General features: G+C 42.6%; 1 protein-coding gene across 2 annotated transcripts in view; it reads right to left on the bottom strand.

Annotated features, from left to right (window-relative positions):
• Nucleotides 1-16,975, bottom strand: part of TANGO6 (transport and golgi organization 6 homolog) — a 515,068-nt gene that overhangs the window by 288,492 nt on the left and 209,601 nt on the right. For both annotated transcript variants that reach the window (XM_069217099.1, XM_069217100.1), the window contains exons 8-9: nt 11,590-11,702; nt 510-686 (exon numbers count right to left, since the gene is read on the bottom strand). In XM_069217099.1, the coding sequence (XP_069073200.1) occupies nt 510-686; nt 11,590-11,702 (290 nt within the window). The remainder of the gene's footprint in view (nt 1-509; nt 687-11,589; nt 11,703-16,975) is intronic.

The following is a 16,975-nucleotide window of genomic DNA, read 5'->3' as shown; positions in this document are numbered from 1 at the left end:
TACTAATCCACCACTGACTCCTTTTGGGATCCGGAGTAGCGTGCTACTCGTCGAAAAGCGATTTGACGCCTCGTCAGGGGTAGTAAACACTATATAAACACTATTACAATACAATACAACTCACATGCAAGTCCTCATAAAGAGCCCAAAACTAGACCAAATACAATGCTCAGAGGTTCAACCAAAGTAGAAATTGTCACCAATTTATAAATCACGCAAAAACAGGAGGGATAAAAATATAACATGAATGGGTCACAGGTACAAAAGAGGCAGAAAACACGTTTCTACAGAGATGTAAAATCTAACAAACACAGAACATCAACAGAGTTTTAATCATAAAATTCTGTGTTGCAACAGATAATAGCATTTAATTTCGCTTTCAATCACCATTTTTCACACCCAAGGGTTTATACGCTCAAAATCACCCTTACTGATCATACATATTGTTAATGATCCGGCCAAACACCTGCTAAGGTGGTCTGCGCTACAACACCACAAGAAGGCCTTACCTAATGGTTTCTTTCACTTTGATGATGGCACCACCTTCACTGGCAGCTGCAAACGTGCATCGTGGGTCAAGAAAGGGCAAGGTCCTGTCCAGTTGTGCCAACCTCTTCAGTGTTACCAATGCTTCCTGACGCTCCAGCTTGTCCAAAAGCCAAAGTAGGATCTCCTGGCAAGGCGACCTGGTAAGAACAAGTGACTCAGCATAAGACAGTAACCTAAGCTTACAAAGCTTTATTTAATTCATTAGCAGTTTTATGAAGTGCAAACCAAACACAGGGGTGGGTCAGGAGCTTTAAAAGCCACACCGTGCTCACATAGGTGGCCATGGGTTAGTGTTACTATTTTTTGAAGGCTAGTCATTCCAGAAAGGAAGGTGCTAGAACACCTAAGAGACCAAATGCGTCCTGAGATAGATATTTTCACAAACAGGTAGAGGAGGCCTAAAAATGATTATCTTTGTGAATGATACAACTCATACTGAATACATTACTGCCAATGATTCCGGATGCTACTGTGGTAGTATATAAAAGATTAGTAATGGACATATGGGATAGGCTGTGATTAGGTGAGTACAGATTAAGATTTTTGTATACAACAAAGCACAAAGATTTAGCACAGGCAATAAATGCCATAAAATATATTATGTGGAGGGCTAGAAACCGTTCTTAAGATGGACTTAGCTTAAAATACTCAATGAATCAACCAGCTGATTTGTATAGCACTGCTAATCACCCACAAAGGTATCAAGGCGCTTGCAGGGTGCAATAGGCTCAGTTGAAGAGACAGGTTGTGAGTGCTTTTCTGAATTTAGGTAGAGATGGGGAGGTGGAGCTGCAAGGGGAGGTCATTCCAAGCCTTTTCTGCGATGTAGGAGAACAATCGCCTGCTGCTGGTGCACCTGTAGCTGCGAGGGAGTGTGGACAATTGATAGGGTGGCGTATTGGACTAGTCTGGTCGGTTGGTGAAAGTTCAGGTGGTGCTTAATGTAGGTTGGTCCTAGGTTGTGAAGGGCTTTGAATGCATGGGTCAGTAGTTTGAATTGGCATCTCTTCTATACTGGGAACCAAGTGAGTTGCTTGAGATGGGGAAGGGGGGAAGATGTGGGTCCTGCAGGGGAGGTCGAAGATGAGTCTGGCTGCGGCATTCTGGATGACCTTAAGTCTCTTGAGGTGGTGGGTGGAGAGCCTGCAGTAATGGGAGTTTCCGTAGTAAAATCTGCTTTTGACAAGGGCTTGTGTGACGGTGCGTCTGATATTGTTGGAGAGCCACTTCAAGATATTCCATAGAATGCACAGAGTGAAGATAAGCAGACTGATGGTACTGTGTTGACCTGGGATTTCATGTTCAGTCTGCTGTCTAGGATAATGCTAGGGTTCCTGGTGTGATCGGATGGGGAGGGTGCTGGTCCTAGTTACACAGGCCACCAGGAATCATGGCAGGAGGTGGAGGTTTTGTGGAAGATCAGAAGTTCTGTTATGTCGGTGTTGAGATTCAGGCAGTTCTCTCATCCAGTTGGTGATGCTCATCATGCAGCTATCGAATCTGGCTCTGGTGGTGGTAGGATCCTTGGAGAGAGAGAGAGAAAGAGAGCGAGAGAGAGAGAGAGAGCGCGAGAGAGAGAGGATAAGTTGAGTATCATCTGCGTACGAGATGATGTGTCCTTGGGATCGACAACGCTGGCGAAGTTGTCCTGTAGGTATTAAATAGGTTGGGGCTGAGGGATGAGCTGTAAGGGACCCTACAGATGATGTTCTTGGGTTTGGCGGTGACTGGGGTAGGCAGACTTTTTGGGTTCTTCTCGTGAGGAAAGAGGCGATCAATCTGAGGGAGTTCCCTTGGATACCGGTGTTGTGTAGTCTGGTGATCAGCATGTGGTGGAATACCCTGTCAAACGTTGCTCAGGTGTCGAGGAGGATCAGGGTTGCAGTATCTCCTTGATCGAGGAGGACTCTGATTTTGTCTGCAGCTGCAATGAGAGTGATCTAGGTGCTGTGGCTGCTGCAGAATCCGGACTGGGAGAAGTACTTTGGCCAGAAAATCAAGAAAGGAGATGGGTTGGTAGTTCTTGAGTTTGTTGGGGTTGGATGATGGTTTTTTGAGTAAGGGTTTGATCTCGGCTTGCTTCCAGTCTTCTGGGAACGTGGCCGTGGTCACAGAGGTGTTCAGCAGTGCCTTGAGACCATTACAGTTGAGTAATTGCGGTTTTGTAAACCCTGATTTGATTTGAGCACGGAGGTGAGTATTTGGCTGATTCTGTCTTTTCTGAAGTGAAAGATGTGGTGGTGCAGGGGTCATTCTGATCGCTCATGAGTGGATGGAGTTCACGAGAGTGGCGGTTTCCTGAGTGGTGAGGGTGTTTCAGGTGGTTAGTTGGGGTTCTGGGGTTCTGTGTTGTTAAAATAATGATGAGTCACTCAAGACTGAGGGGGTCATTCTGACCCTGGCGGCCGGTGGCCGCCAGGGCCACCGACCACGGGAGCACCGCCAACAGGCTGGCGGTGCTCCCACGAGCATTCTGACCGCGGCGGTTCAGCCGCGGTCAGAAGCGGCAAGTCGGCGGGCTCCCGCCGACTTACCGCTGCTCGGGGGAATCCTTCATGGCGGCGGAGCGCGCTCCGCCGCCATGAGGATTCTGACCCCCCCTACCGCCATCCTGTTCATGGCGGGAAAGCCGCCATGAACAGGATGGCGGTAGGGGGGGGTCGCGGGGACCCTGGGGGCCCCTGCCGTGCCCATGCCAATGGCATGGGCACGGCAGGGGCCCCCGTAAGAGGGTCCCGCAAAGTATTTCAGTGTCTGCCTTGCAGACACTGAAATACGCGACGGGTGCCACTGCACCCGTTGCACCTTCCCACTCCGCCGGCTCGATTACGAGCCGGCATCCTCGTGGGAAGGGAGTTTTTCCCTGGGCTGGCGGGCGGTCTTTTGGAGACCGCCCGCCAGCCCAGGGAAAAACTCATAATACCCTCCGCGGTCTTCTGACCGCGGAGCGGTATAATGGGGGCGGAATTCTGGCGGGCGGCCTCCGCCGCCCGCCAGAATCAGAATCACCCCCTGAATGTCTTCAAGGAGCTGCATAAAGTGGAAGAAATGTTTTTAGATTCAGCAGAATATCTTCAGCATTCAGAATATATGACACATTGGGGTATCGGAATAGAGATCACAGAGCATCAATGTAGGCAATAAAACGAGTCAAAGCAGGAATTGTATCTTGAGACACTTCTTGATGAACAAGAGAAAGGTTGCACAGATTGTTGCACACTTATTTGTTGTGAACAATTTTTAAGGACCCTACTATTCATGCCCATTTGTTGTTGGGAATTTCAAAGAAGGTCATTTGATTTACGAATCAACTGTCATAGAAAGAGCTAAAAGTATGAGAATGTAGGAAACACCACTTTCAAGGATGCGCAGTCCATCAAACATTTGAAGCATTGTGAGGTCAGCGCTGCACTCTAGTCTAAAAGTTGACTGAAGGTCTTCAAACAGGTTCTTTTCACTAAAGAACTGCTTGAGCTATGTTGCATTTTTGACAGACTTAAGCCAAGACAGACAGGCTCATAAAAACAAGCGGTTCCCAACCGTTTGACTTCAGTGGACCCCCACTTTATCAGTTCTGGAACCCGGGAACCCTCATTATTGGAATTTCAGGGACCCCCACCAATGAGTCATTGCTGAAAGCTGTTAATATTATTAAATTTTCAAAGCAGTCACGGACCCCCTAAGGAGGCTTCACGGACCCCAAGGGGTCCCCGGACCACAGGTAGGGAATCACAGGTTTAAGATATTGAGAAGGTTCTCTTGTATAGTACTCACTGAAACCAAAATCGGGTATAGAAAACTGGATGTATATTTACATGTATGCATTCGTTTTAATTATTTCTGCAAGAAGTATTATAATTTTAAAAAACATCAATAGATGAGAACATTGTTAGAGGTTTGAGTGGCATTAATCAGATAAAATGACAATAAAAAGGTGTAATCACTTTGTTGTAGCTAGCAAAGAGCAAGAAAATTCAATATAGGAAGGAATTAATCCATGACAAAAGTGGAGATATTATGAACGCACAATGTTATTTGAAGGAACAAAAGATGCTGAAAAAATACTGTTCATAACGAGCAGCAGCAGAATGAAACCAGAAGTAACTGAAGCAACATGCAGAAGATAATACAATACGTGGTGCAGTTCTGGTAAACTGCGTCACTTTGGGCATTTTTTGGTTTGTAGCTCTGAAAGCTGTTACTGAGCTTCAATCAACTCAAACTTGACGATTATTTTGGATCACCCAGACTAAGAGTCCCAAGGGAGACAATGGCAAGCATTCTGACAATAACAGATCTTAGTAGGTCTCAGGTTTCTGCATAACTAACAATCTTAGAAATGTTCTTAACAAAATCTTGATCGGGTTCAAAAGCCATAAACTGAACTTTTTTTAAATACGGAACAATCACCTGCCTGTATCTCTCTCACATAGTGAATGGCTCTTTAGCTTAAAAGATCAGATCATGAATTCTACGCCTTGACCCTCTTTGAACTGCTGAAACTACTCAACCATATCTACCAATGGATTCCTCGACTGTCTCAATGAGAAATGTAATAAGGGGTAATGTATAATCTAGATCCAACAAAAGTGGAAAATAAGCCAGAAACTGACAGAACAATTGTTTACCCATTAGCAAAGTGATCAAAATGTAAAGTGAAAGATATTCTCCCTTCTAACTCTCTCATACAAGCGTGGCTACTTGTACACCTGTAAACCTTGTTTTTCTTTCTTTCCGCAGCTAGCTACTACCTCTAAAGAGCTACCATGTACCATTGTTTAAGAAATATCTTTCTAAACAGTTTTACTCATGCCTGCTGCTCCCTCACCAAATGTCAGAAAAGAACCGTTCACTTAGAACTGTGAAGAGAGCCATGTACAATTTCACATGATCCGCTAGAAGTATAAAGCCCACTTTGACAAAGTACTTTGAAGCCCTCCAGAAGATGCTAGTTAAAAGGGCTCTCAATTCTTTTCTCCCTCTATGATACTGGTTTGGTGGCTGGTCTCCTATTTTATTTAATTCTCTTCCTTTATCAGGTGGCTATCAATCAGAAATCGCTTTTCCCTACCAAAGATTGTATTCTTTGTATCCAACTGCATGTGTGTATCTTTTTCATGCCTACAATTGCAGTAAAAGGCCAGGGAGCTGCATGCAAATCAAAAATTTAAAAACAAGTACTACATTTTACAAGGAGCCGGACAGCAGTCCTCTGCAGGACTTCAAAAAGCTGTGTAACAACAGATAGATTAGATAGGTTAGATAGATTAGATAGAGAGACAAAATCTTTCAAAAAGGCCTCACAGCGTAAAAACAATAACTTGAATTTATGATCTCAACCATCTGCTCCATGGTACATTTGAGATCTTGCTTGCTGTTAAACAAAACTGTAAGGTAGTTGAAAGAAGTTCTGAGCACTCAAGAGTTCAAATGAAAGCTAATATCCAGTTCCAAGGGTTGTGAAGTTACCAATAGCTTTTTTTTTTATTTCAGATCCTCCATGCAGTTCATACAGCATCGATGTATTTGCCAAAGCAATCTTATTTCTGGTTCACCATGTGGTACATACAGCATCAAAAGTCTACATCAACAGCCAACACGTGATTCGTTGTGTGGCAAATAGGCCCTCAACTATCAACCATCAGTATTTTCCAAATCTGCTGTCTTTAACCTCCATGCTAAGTGATGTAACTTCTGCTCTCTTGCATACCATTATCAACTTTAAACTTTTATTGGTGTAGGAGACAATGAACATCATGAACACAATAGAGTCAGGCTCTCCCAATGACCCAAACGCAGGCTATTCCTTTTATCTCATTGGGTTGAATAATGCCCCCTCAGTCTGTAGATCAGTAAATCCCTCATTGTTATCTGGCTTCCATCCGGGAAATTGGAAAAAGAAGATTGTATCCTTCCTCTTTTGATGAAGGCTCCTTTTGATCCTCTGGTCTTGAGAAACAATCATCCTTTTTCTTTTCTAAGCTTTTGTACAAAACTGACAGAAAAACTGGTCAATTCTCAGCTAAGATTAATTACAGCAAATTCTCTTCTTAAGCAGGGTTTTTCTGCCTCCCTTGGCAGTGAGGGGACACTTGTTGCTGACTAAAATAAATTATGAGTGATCTTGAACCAATGGTAAGTTTTTGCCCTTATCCTATTGGACCTCTCCATAGTCTCGGAACCTGAGTCAGGTCACTCTGCTTGACAGTTTCAGGGTAGTGAGAGCATGAGTTCAGGTTTTTAACTGGGTTTGATCATTTGTTTATTTCCAACAGAATGATCCCCTTTTAGATCACTAGCCAGTTCAATACTTTATGGAGTCCTGCAGGAATCATTCACGAGCCCAACACTAGTCTGAACATAGCTCCTCTTGGACGACTGATTACGCATTAGTTGATACTCAAATAATACTTGAGCTGAAGGATAGGGTGGCCCTCGCAAATTTTCACTCTGGATTGAGAGCTGTGACATACTGGATGTGAAGAAACTGTTCAAAGTTTGCTCATTTAAGTCATAGGTAATGGTGCAAGATGGTTCCCAAAGGATTTGGTCACAGGGCTGGTAGCCAGACTCTTTTGCTGTCTGTCCACTGCCCATGAAGAATGTTACAAATCTGTAGTATTCAATGACCAACCCACTTTCAAATAATAGGCAACCAAGGTCACCTCATCCTGTTTTTTTCATCTGAAGATTCCTGATAAAAGTCTTCTTTTCTTAATGGAAAATGTGCATTATTGCACTCTGCAGGCTGTGGCGGGCTGACAATTGGATTAGACTAATGCCCTATTTTCAAAGCTCCCGGGCTGTACCGTCCAGCTTTTAAAAATGGCACACATGTTGCAGTAGAGCACCTCCTCAAAAGCCCACATTTGTATATGTTTCACTTGTTTCCAGTACATAAACAAAGGAGTCTATGTGTCTGCTTCAAAGCCCTATGTGCCCCATCGTTCATGTTGAGCTGTTCTCCTGATATACTCTCAAAAGGACCCGAGGACAAAGCACAACCTTACATCTTCAGGATCTGAAGATCAGGAAAGCCCACCAGAGAGACAGATGCATTGCCTTTATGGCAGTCAAAGCCTGGAACTCACTTCCTTTGGAAATGAGTTGCCTCTCGGACCTTCATATTTCTAGAAAGTAAAAAAAATCTTGCTGTTCAATCAATAACAAGATTCTTCTTCTGTGTTAACCTGCTGGTTGTCTTTCTAATGTTAGGATGCCTTCTCAGTAACTGCTAGCACTACAAAACTATAGATAAACCTTCGGTGAGGCCGCTGTTCTGTTCTACATTTAATTAGGGATAGGCACATCCATACATCCCAGGGACATATAAGTCCTGTAGGATCTCATTAGAGGAAATACAGGAATGAGCTTTCAGCAAAGCATGGAGGCCATATCTGTCAAATGAATATGACTGTAGGGGTTGCCCTTATGTGAACAAGGGATATTCTGGTACATATATATATTTGGTGGATAAAAGCCTGCTGGAACGAATAACAAATGTAGAAGTAGTAGGCAAAGGTTATTGAGAACAGGTGCCAGTTACCATGACTCTAAGTTCATCCCTCACCCAAGTATTTCTTCTGGCCAGGGAGAGTGAATAACAAAAAAAAATAAAAGATCGCTACTCAGACATAAAATTACTGACATGATAAATTACATAGACACACAGGTCTGGGAGGTAATGAAAGCATTTGTGAAGGATGAATGCATTACACTTATGACACCTTTGATGAACCCTTTTACTCCCCCAGGGCTTGAACTGCACTAACAGTTAAAGACCCTTGTAATAAAATATAAGCAAACAGAGAAAATCTTCAGACAGCTTTGCCACGTCAGGGGACAGTGGACCTACCTATGGCATAAAAATCCCCACAGTCTGCTGTACAATAAAAACATATTACAACACAGATAATAAAGCAGACACGTTATGTGAATAAACTACATAAAGAACAAGGAAAAACTACTTTAAATCCATTAAATATTTTTTACAAAAATGTGCCCATCAGAAGCTTTTACACTGATCCCTTCACAAAAGAAAAACTATGTCCTAACACACAACGAAGCTATCTAAACCAATTATTATTACTAATGTGAAGAGATGAACTGAAGAGTTAGGTGGAACTCCACATTTGAAAAGCTGAGGTCAGAAAGATCCTCAAGTCACTGGCATATAAGGCACCAGGATAAGGTTTTCCAGCTAGGTTCCACAATTCTATCCAGAATATCCTTGAAGACGTGCGTTCCAAGATATACAACTGTTTTTAAACTATGGAACAGCCACAACCACAGTGACTGAATTTATACTTAGCACTCTAGTTAAACCCAGTGGGGACCCTGAATTCTACACATACTTGCACCGATAATCATATGTCCCAGTTACATTCAACAGAGACTGGCATTTGGTAACTGGACACAACAATTAAGAAATACAAAACTTCTACTTTCCCCTTATGTATATTTCTGAAACACAGCCATCTAGATTCCTCCCTAGCAGCAAGCAACAAAGGTGTCATCACTTGCAATGGATAAACTGTACAAAGAAGAAATCCCTCGGTCTTGATAGTGCTTGTGTACACACATTTACCCATATGGAAGAAAAACATAACCAATATGTACAACTCGGACACTGGGCATCTCACCTATGTTCTGTAAGCTTGGCTCAAAGGAGTATACAGATTTTTGACTCAATATAGCTACCCTAGACATCACTCCTATAGAATCAATGAACAAAGGGAATCAATGAACTAAGCTATAGAATACATGACAAAATTGGAGCAAGACATGGGTACGAATCTAGCAAGAAGCCAAGCAGGTGATATGGAATAGGCTGTTTAGCTCTCTACAGGTCGCTAGTACAAGAACATATATAAAAAATAATTTTGAGACTGTATCTTACATCATCTAAACTGTGGTCCCTAAATGCTGGCATGTTTACCAACTGCTGGAGGTAACATGGCCACTTAATTTCAAGATGGATGGCTGGATAAAACATTATTTGGGAAAGAGAGCAATCAACCACATCAATTTTCTACAATGTCCCTTTGAGTCTTAGATTACCTTGAGAGGAGCTGTCAGGAGGATGCTTTATATATATACTTTCTTGTACATGTAGTATGCAAAATACTGACCCTAATGTTATCAGCAGAAAAGAAATTAATACTGCCCAACAAATGGAAATCACAAACAAAGCTGTCAATAAATTTATGGCAGTCAAGGGTTTGTAACATAACTGAAAATCCCAGCTTCAACACAAAACATCACGCATCAATACACAGGCATTTGGTGGTAGCACAGAAAAGCTGAGAATGTAGTTCATTTTCTGTCACTTCATAGAAAACAGCTTTTTCACTGAGAGTAATAGTAACTTAGTTAATTTTTCATGCTTGTGGTATCACTTGCTTAGTGTGCTATACCTAATATACCTGGGGAACCATTTTGTCAAAACAAATATTTGTTCAGTTACCAATCTGGTTAAAGTTTACCACTGATTTATAAATATGACTGTGCCTAAATTATCTCAAGAGATTGTTTTCCAACTATAATGCCATGTGTGATAAAACTCATAATGGAAATGGTATAAAAGGACATTTTGGAAGCTTGGATTAACCAAGAAATCCGTAATATCAGCTGTCTTTTATCTTCCAAAGATTTTTTCATTCAGTCCTGGAGCAGGACAGTTAGTGCAGGAATCTCGCCTATACTAGCAGACACTTCCTGCAAGGATGCAGTGGGCCAATGAAGAGGAATATCAGGCTCCAGAATTACCAAATACATGTAACAGTGTTCTGCTTTCCTACATATCTCTTATCGGAGCTTACAGAACCTCTCTGGAATGCAGTTCTGAGTTCAAAGTAGACCTTTATTGTTGTTAATTCTCCCCCACCCACAAGTTCCTGAGAGATAAAATTAGTAGATTTCAAGCACACGTTTAAAAGTAGTCGCAGCAATGAAAGCAAAATATATCACAGTAATTCTCAGTTGCAATGTACACAGCAAATATATAACATAACTGCAAAGCAAAGCATAAAAGTCAAATTCATCACCGTAGGGGCAAGGGGGTAGGGCCTAAAGCTTCATCTTTCTGGGGTCTGCAAGTTGATGACTCCGGTCAACTGCAAGAAAGATTTTCTACCCAAGCGGGAGACTGGCAACTGACGTCTAGCTCCAGCCTGAAGTCAAGCAGATTCGAATCTAACTCACTGTAACCCAGAGTCATCCTTAAAAGCAAACTCAGTGTGAGATCCGAACAACCTTGGAGAGTGGCCAATTCTCCTGAGCCATTCCGCTCTCAGACTGGATTGCGAGGTAAACACAAAATCTACGCGCTCTTATCAGCTAAGGTCTGGTGTGAAGAAAACAGCTTGGTAAAACACAGACATCTGTAATGTCTCAACTGCAATGTCTAACCCCACGTTAAAGCCAATAGGCAGCTAACCTAAATATCAAATGCAATGTCTAATGTCATGTCAAAGCCAATAGGCAGCTGAGCTGAATACAAAATGTAATGGCTAATGCCATGACAAAGCCAATAGACGGCTAAGCTGAATACAGAATATAATGGCTAACTCCATGTTAAAGCCAATAGGCAGCTAAACTGAACAAAACATATAATGTGCTACTGGTGAACATTGAGCAACTAATATGCGCAGTGGTGAAACACAAAGTCATTGGTCAAACACAATTAATAGCATCACAAACAGTCAAAAGAGCATGTAAAGGAGACAAGGGAAAGTTGCACAAGATAGCTCAGCAGAAAAGGCAAATTAGTCCACAGGAAAAGTTATAAAGAAAAAAAAGGTCTTTCAGACACATGATGTGGGTTTTTTTCCTCAATCAATGAATGTTTCCCAACAAAAATATAGACCCATAATTGTGTATGGCAGACACCAAAGAAGATGAATCCTGCCTTTATTTATTCCTTAGCAAGCGCAGGGTGTTGTGAGAAGACGCATATACTTTGTAAACCGTATAAATAGTATAGCCTTCTCTGCAGGTCAGGGGTCTGATGAGTTTTGTACACATGCCTCTTACCCTTACCTTAAATGAGATACATTCTGTTTAGTGAAACAATATAGGGAGAAAATGGCTCCAAGAACATTCTTCAATGATTCCATCAAGACTTCAAGAGGCTCATTTCCAACAACGTAGACCTAGGAAATGGACAGAAGGAACGAAGCAAGTGTCAAGAGTAGTCCGGATGCATGACATCTCTGCATGGAAACAAAGGAGGCCGCAGTACGTGAAGGTGCACCACATAATGACACATTTTTTAACACTAAAGACATGTTTAACAAAGTCTTTTGCTTTGTCTCATTAAAAAAACGTTAAAAATTAGTAAACAAAACACTTAAAAACATGCCAACTGCTTTTTTCCCCCCTTTTAGCTCCTGAAAAATAAATGCAAGCCCCCTGAATACATTTCACCTTCTAAATCTTCTTTTATAGGAACCCTGAATTGTAAAAAAATATATATATTTGTGACAACGTTTCTCAACTGTACCCTCCATAGGTGAAGAGACTCTGGGCCTAATTTAGACTTTGGCGCAGGGGTTACTCTGTCACCACGGTGACAGATATCCCGTCAGCCGAAATATAAATCCCATAGGATATAATAAGATGTATATTTCGATGGACAGGATATTCGCCCGACTCCAAATCTGTCCCTCTGTGTTGGTCGAACCCAGTGTAGGACATGCCAAAGCTCCAACTTTTCAATCCGAAATATACTCTAACCTCGGTGTTTCTCGAAATGGCCTTATAGGTGCCTTTCTGTCACAGGAACTTTACACGCTGTGCGGCGGCAGACTGCCTTTACGTACCGCTGTTGTCTTGGTTTATTCTGAAGATGGCTCAAATTCCCAGGTGTACCCCCGCTCTGTTTTCAGAACTCCCCTGTCTGCATGGCTTCTTCTAAAAATACTTTAGACTCTTGATTCGATCCCTGGGAGGAATGCTTAAAATGTGGTTATGCTTTCCCTGTCATATTTTGGGAGAGGTGTGCATAATCCTCACCACGCTTAAAATTAATCAAGATGTGTAGACAGGTCCATTCCAGAAATGCATCTTCCCGCTTTGCTAGACGCCTGCGCGGCTGAAGGTCTCCCCTAGGGTGTTCTACAAAACATTAAGGCCGGGGTGCTGACGAAAGAAAAATCTGAAACCAATGTGATCTTTCTCACGATGCAAACACAGGACATTTTAGAAGTGAAACTTACATGACCAATGCTAATTCATGTGCCTTCTCTGATGAGCCCCCTTACCAAGCGCATCATATCCCTGCATCTGAAGAACGAGGATATCAATCCATGACAAATACATCATCTGCTCGTCTTGTGGTGTGAGAATAAAGTGCAAAAACCCCTCAGCCTTTTAATGAAACAAACAAATTTGTATTTAAAAGGCAGAGACTTCATTGTTTGCACCATACACCATGAAAACTACACACACCAAAAAAAGGCAAGGATGTGTAGTACCCACAAAGCCTGGCAGTTACAGACAGAGAAAGGCAAAAATAAAAAGCACTGACAGAGCCAATACTTGTGGCTTCTGAGTAGGGAGCAGTTTTTCAAACCCCATTGAACAAGAACCATAGTGGAAACCACAGTGTACTCTTCTATCACACAGAGGGAGCAGGAGGCATAGTCTCCCATTACACACACAACACAGGGAGCAACAGACCAAGGACATGGACCAGGTACAGCCCCTGCAATGCAAGAGTGGCTCACTCAGAACAGCTACAAAACAAGTAATAGCAGACATGACTTGTGATGAATTAGCAATGCTGTCAAAACCATCAAATTACCAATTCAATATTCTATCCTAACTCGCTTCAGTCAAAAAACAAAATTATTGTATAACAAGAGAACAGGTGCAGCAGCAGGAACCCATTCTAGTTATTTTGCATGTACAAAATATGCAAAGCATCATCTTGCATTAACTAGATGCCTGTTCAAATGGAGATGGGTTTGGTGACTGACCGCGACTCTCTTCACTTCTGCCTCCAACATATACAGTGGGTAAAGCTGTAACATGTAAACCTACATTTTCAAGAAGTATTAGAAGGAAAAACAAACAGTGAAAAAGAACCGCCTTACTATTTATGGTTTCCATTTCTGATGCAAACAGGCTCCTTTCTGGTAGAGTTATCAAACAAAAAGTGACAGGAGCAATGCTTGGAAATAGTCTCATCACTGGCAAGCGCTTGGGATAGCATTCTAGCCCATCATTTGTTGCCCACCATGCCACCTCAGATTACAAATCAGCCTTGGTCCTGCTCCAATGGGAACAGCCCAGTCTGAAAGCTATGCCACGCCCTCTAAGATCCGCTATCATCAGCAATGATGACAGATAATTTAAAGTTGACTTCTGTTAACTACATTCATTGTAGGTCTTAGACTTCACACTGAGCCTGGCCTTGAATCTTACCATTCTACCTCCATTTTGTATAATACTTCCTTGAGCATCACACCTATTTTACATCTAATTATCAATATTTGTGACTAGTTTTGTTTATGATATTTTTGTAATGTTCTATTTCTAATGCAAATACTCAATTCACAGCTTTGTGTAATGTCAGCACAATATAAAACTGCATAAATAAATAAAGGTGATTCAAGTATTTCCTGCACAACCTACTTCTCAGATCAATAGCATTGTGTCGCTCTCACCATGTTAAACAAAAACAACAAGGATAAACAATGCACACCTTTTGATGCTTTGAACAAAGTTATGTCAACAAATGTCTGGTGCCAACTCTGTGAGACGCTCTCCTAGATAATGAGACGATCTCCATCCCTTCCCATGTTTATGTATTTCATGTAACATGGGCAGCGCTCTCATGCTGACCAGTACATTTGACACTACACAAAAAGGTAACATGTCTGGTTTCATGAAACATGTATTTACCTTTCACTTTGGGCAGGAGTTCATCATTTTATATGGAGACATAGGACTTGCTTTGAGCTTCAAGCGGCATAGTCTGCCACTGCTTATGCTCATGTGCCTGTGTTGCACACTATATCAGTATACAATGCAGTTTGGGAGAGAGGATCCTATGATGAGCATGTGCTAGAGAACATGTTCCTTGAACATGATCAGTTCACACAAGGTATGTCAGCAGTTCATGCCTGCACAACAGATCAGTCTAATAGGGCCTGAATGTCAGGGTTTTGTTTGCACCTTGTGCTGAACAGGTGACAGGACGGATCTGTATGTCTCTAGGTTTGTTACATCTCTATCTTCACCCATGAAGCTGCACTTTCATCTCAAAAACAGCAATGAAAACCAGACAGGGAGTGAACTGCTATTTCCTGCTGCCAGAGAAACTATACAGCAGATGTATTCAGGTGATCTGGGTGGGGAGGCGCAAAGCCCCTGCTGAAGAAGATGCAACATTATAACAGCGGCTCAGCTTAGGTGTTCTCATTCAATGCAGCAAGGCACCAGCAGGTGCCATACCATACAAAGTGCCCCTGGGGTGCAACAGGCATGTGGACGCGCTTTGCGTGCCCCAGGGCACTTTGTTATTACAGAAAAGGCCACAGACACTTGTGTGGCCCTTTCTGTAATACAGATAGTGCTGCCGCACATACAGCACTAGTGCTATCACAGACCTGCCGACTTGAATACAAATCTCACAGTGTGAGGAGGGGTGGGGCCTTGAAGTGGGCGGGCTGAGTGCCATAAAGTACCTAAGTGGCACTTTTGCATCCAGCCCGCCACCAAGCCCCCCCCCTCCACCCTCCCCCCCCAAAAAAAGAAAGAAGAAAAAGCTTGCCGAGGCTGCAGCCGATGTCCTGGGTGTTTTCATATCCATTACTGGACGTCACCAGTTGAAAGCCTTTGAAAAGTAGCCGAAAACTACTGCTTACAGTGGTTTTCAGCTTGTTTTTCATGCCACCGTGTGATATCGGCTGCCACTGGGTGACCGTCTGCTATCACCAGAGGGTGTTCCCTTGTTTGCATGGGGGTGTTGGTTCCTATGCCTGTGTCATATTATAGACGTGAATGCAGAAGCAAATAAGATGTCGGGATGCACACTGACAGAGCACCACTGAAATGGTGGCACATGGTCAGTGTGTCCCCTGATGGCACTCTCTGGAGGGGCAGAAGGGGGGCTATGTACCCCCCCAGACATCCCCTTGCAGGCGAGTGCAGGTTCCCTCTGCACACACCTTCAAGAGGATCTCTAATCCTACTTAAAAGTGCGGTTGAGTTGCCCTACACAGTGAACCACAGAGCAGGTGCTCCGTTTTTCACTTCATTGGGCTGCCCTCCGGGCAGGGTTAGATCGCGGCTGCCCTGGGGGCAGCACATTCAGTGTAATAGGGCACACTTTCTCCGTTTGCACCTGACAAACCTGTTTTAAGGTGCTCCATGCTGTAAACAGAGAAAGTGTGCCCTATGTGTAATAGGGGCCCTGGGAGGACCAAGAGGAATTACATCAAGATGTGCACTATTGGCACCACTGAATTAATAGTTGGGGCCATTTTGGAGGGGTGTCATTATACAATTCCTAAGGAAGCGCAGGTCCATAGATATGAACATCACTTCAAGATCACTATATTGAAAATCTCACTCCAGAAGCAATTAACTAGACATTATTTTCTCACCCCGACACCTCCAAGATGGCCAGGATTTGGTGTCAGCAGGAAAGTTGGACTTTGGCAAGAAACTCTACAGCTATCTGTTGAACTAAAGCAATACAACCAGTGGTGCTAAAGCACAGTTACAAGATGTGTTTTCTCACTATATTTTTAACTTTGAGTGAAATATATACCAGGCCGTGAAAACCATGAAAAAGCGAAAAATATATCTTGAAATGGAATAAAAAACAATGGATGAATCAAGAGTAAAGTAACTGATTGTTCTGCAATCTACCAAAAAGAAATCTAAAGATGACCTCCAGCTCTAAAGCATTTTGGGAACCCTGCTGGGTGAGATCTGGCATGTATGATGCTAGAAGTATCAAAGCAGGAGGATTAGGCATTCAAATGTGTTCAGAATGCCATACTGGATAAACTATTGCTACAGGTGAGCAACATTTTCTTCTGCAAGCAAGATCCTTAAAACAGCTGCAAGGTGTTGAACCACAAAAGAAAGTAGCAATAAACCAAAGACAGAATTGTACAAAAGGACTATTCCACTCCAGACACAGGTTTGGTAACCAACTGATCTCGTTAGGAAGGCTGCCAACTAAAAAAGCACAACAACACTGGGCATTGAAAAGCTAATGCTCCCATACCAAAAGATCCAGGGGAAGCAAGAACTAATAGGCTCCCTCATACTGGGCAGCACATTTATTTAGTCAATACTGGTCAGGAGCAATTTGCCTTGAACTGACATTCCTTTAGCATGCGAAGAATATGGGATGCATGGTGTGCATCTATCTAGCTTGAAGATATTTCATTGGTATTGTACAGGT

Source organism: Pleurodeles waltl, chromosome 12, assembly GCF_031143425.1.
Source record: "Pleurodeles waltl isolate 20211129_DDA chromosome 12, aPleWal1.hap1.20221129, whole genome shotgun sequence".
Lineage (NCBI taxonomy): Eukaryota > Metazoa > Chordata > Amphibia > Caudata > Salamandridae > Pleurodeles > Pleurodeles waltl.
The sequence above is the reverse complement of the archived record's forward strand: the minus strand, read 5'-3'. Positions and strand labels throughout refer to the sequence as shown.